Genomic DNA, 2,454 nt, shown 5'->3' with positions numbered 1-2,454 from the left:
CCCAATCCATATGTGAGCAAGCTGGGTGCTGACAGTTCAAATCTGTAATCCTAGATAATCAGGAGGCTGATTCTGATATTCATGGTTCAAAGTCAGCTCAGGCAAAAAAAGTTTGTGAGTTCTTATCTCTAACTGCCAAATGGCTGGAAGGTGAGTTGTGTGTCAAATGGTAAAGTGTTAGCCTTGAGTGAAAAAGCTAAGGGACAGCATCTACGTCCTGAGTTCAAGCCCAGTACCATCTCAAAAAAAAAAAAAAAAAAGAAGAGAAATATAGTCAATTTAATCAAAGCACATTACATGCATGTATGAAAATATCACAATGAAACCCTGCCATACAATTAAGTCATACTAAGAAAAAAATTAAAGAGGAAAAAAATGAATGATTAAACCAACAAAATCATCATCTTTACCAGAAGTTAAAACAAAGCCTGGAGCTAATCAGCTTAAAAAAACAAGAATTTAATTACTTGAAGTGTTGTAAAAACTGTCTCCAGTGCCAGAAGTAATCAAAAATACATTAAATATGTCACTATCAACTTACCTTAATAACATTGTTGAGAAAAAGCGTCAAACAAAAAACTGTAAGTAAATGTAGCAGAAGTTTCCCAATCCTAGTAAGAAAAGTCCCCGTTTTTAGGTTTTTCTAGAAATTAAAAGAGATGTATTTTAATTCTTAAGTTTTACTATAACTTCATAAACAGAAGATGAGATTACATAAGGATTTAAATGATGATATCATTAGGATATATATGCCATATTAACATTTCTATTTTTCTATTCAACCATTCCCTTAAGAGGAACATTTGTAAGATGAGGAAATGTGTGTGTGTGTGTGTGTGTGTGTGTGCGCGTGCTAATATTGAGACTTGATCTCAGGGCCTGGGCACTGTCCTTTAGCTTTTTCATCCAAGGCTGGTGTTCTACTACTTGAGCCACACCTCCACTTCTGGCTTTTTTGGTGGGTAAGTGGAAATAAGAGTTCCATGGATTTTCCAGCCTGAGCTGCCTTTTTATCTTCATCTTTAGGTTTCAGCCTCCTAAGAAGCTAAGAGTACAGCATGATCTACCAGAGCTAGACCAAACATGATTTTATAAGACTTTAGGAAATATTCCTTGCTTATTTATTATTATTATTTATGGTTCTGGAGATTGGACTCAGGGCTGCCCATTTGCTGTATAAGCACTCTGCCATTTGAGTCACACTTGCATCCTATTTTGTTATCATATGGTTTTGTACATCCAGCTGGGCAGGCCTTAAACCAACCTTCTATTAATTTGCATCCCAGAGTAGCTGGGATTACAGGCATATACCACCACACCTGGTTGGAAAAGGTCTTATATTTCTAAAGCTATTTGGATTCTTAACTCTAAAAGAGAGTTAATTTGTGTGCGTGCTTGCATGTGTGCGTGTGCGTGTGCGTGTGTGTGTGTGTGTGTGTGTATGTTGGTCCTGGGGCTTGAACCCGGGCCTGTGCACTTGCTATCCCTGAGCTTCTTTAGCTCAAGGCTAGCTCTCTACCACTGGTGCCAGCCTAAGATAGTTAATTTTAATTCAGTTAGAAAATCAATAATAGAGTAAGGAAAGATGGAGAAAAGACGGTGTAATTATAATTAAGCAACAAAATGGTGCCTACCAAATCGAATGACCAAGGAACAAGTTTTCACCAGCGGCAGGCTCTTTCATTTCAATGCGAAATCAATGACATTTAACTAAGCATCTGTGGCTAATCCCTGAATTAAATTCAGGCTTTAATCCTATGAGAAACAGTAATTGCCAATATGAAGTGAAGGTGCAGGATTCTCAACAGTCGAAGGCTAAGATCCGAGGATTTAGATTTGATGGTAAACCCAGGCAGATGAGACTCTTACCTCCAATAAACCAACAAAGCCAGAAGTATGGGTGTGGCTCAAGTGGTAAAGTACCAGTCTTGAAGAAAAAAGCTAAGAGTGTGCAGGATGAACTTAAGAGGACCAGCAAAAAAGCCAAACCAAAACAAACAAACCCCACCCCCCCAAAACCAAAGCAAATAATGCGACTTGTGCTTTTAATGGGTAACTGGGTCAAAATTCACTTGGGGGCTGTTGGGAAGTAAGGCTCTACTGGATTAAGGACAAAAATATCCCTCAGTTGTTTCTAATGTATTTATAATGTACCATGTGATTTTTTTGTTGCTTTGTATGTTCTCCCCCACAGTATAACCCCTATTTTCACTGTATTTGATGTTCGTGCCCTGCATCTTGTATATACAATTCTCTAATTCAGGGAGGGGAAGGGAAAAAAACCCAAAATGCTTAAATAAGGATACAGGTTGACCCATTGTAACTATGAGATGTAGGGGGAGGGGATTTGTGGAGGTGGGAGGGAAAGGATGGTTGGGGAAAATAAAGGAGGAGGCAACAATGCTCAATAGGAAATGTACTTATTACCTTGTTCATGTAACTTTTTTTTTTTTT

General features: G+C 38.1%; 1 protein-coding gene across 1 annotated transcript in view; it reads right to left on the bottom strand.

Annotated features, from left to right (window-relative positions):
• Positions 1–2,454, bottom strand: part of Dpy19l3 (dpy-19-like 3 (C. elegans)) — a 44,371-nt gene that overhangs the window by 19,297 nt on the left and 22,620 nt on the right. Inside the window, exons 9-10 of the mRNA XM_013026154.1 lie at positions 542–643; positions 411–442 (exon numbers count right to left, since the gene is read on the bottom strand). Coding sequence (XP_012881608.1) covers positions 411–442; positions 542–643 — 134 coding nt within the window. The remainder of the gene's footprint in view (positions 1–410; positions 443–541; positions 644–2,454) is intronic.

Source organism: Dipodomys ordii, unplaced genomic scaffold, assembly GCF_000151885.1.
Source record: "Dipodomys ordii isolate 6190 unplaced genomic scaffold, Dord_2.0 Scaffold92, whole genome shotgun sequence".
NCBI classification, from domain to species: domain Eukaryota; kingdom Metazoa; phylum Chordata; class Mammalia; order Rodentia; family Heteromyidae; genus Dipodomys; species Dipodomys ordii.
Note: the sequence above shows the minus strand (reverse complement) of the source record. Positions and strands in the feature narration are given on the sequence as shown.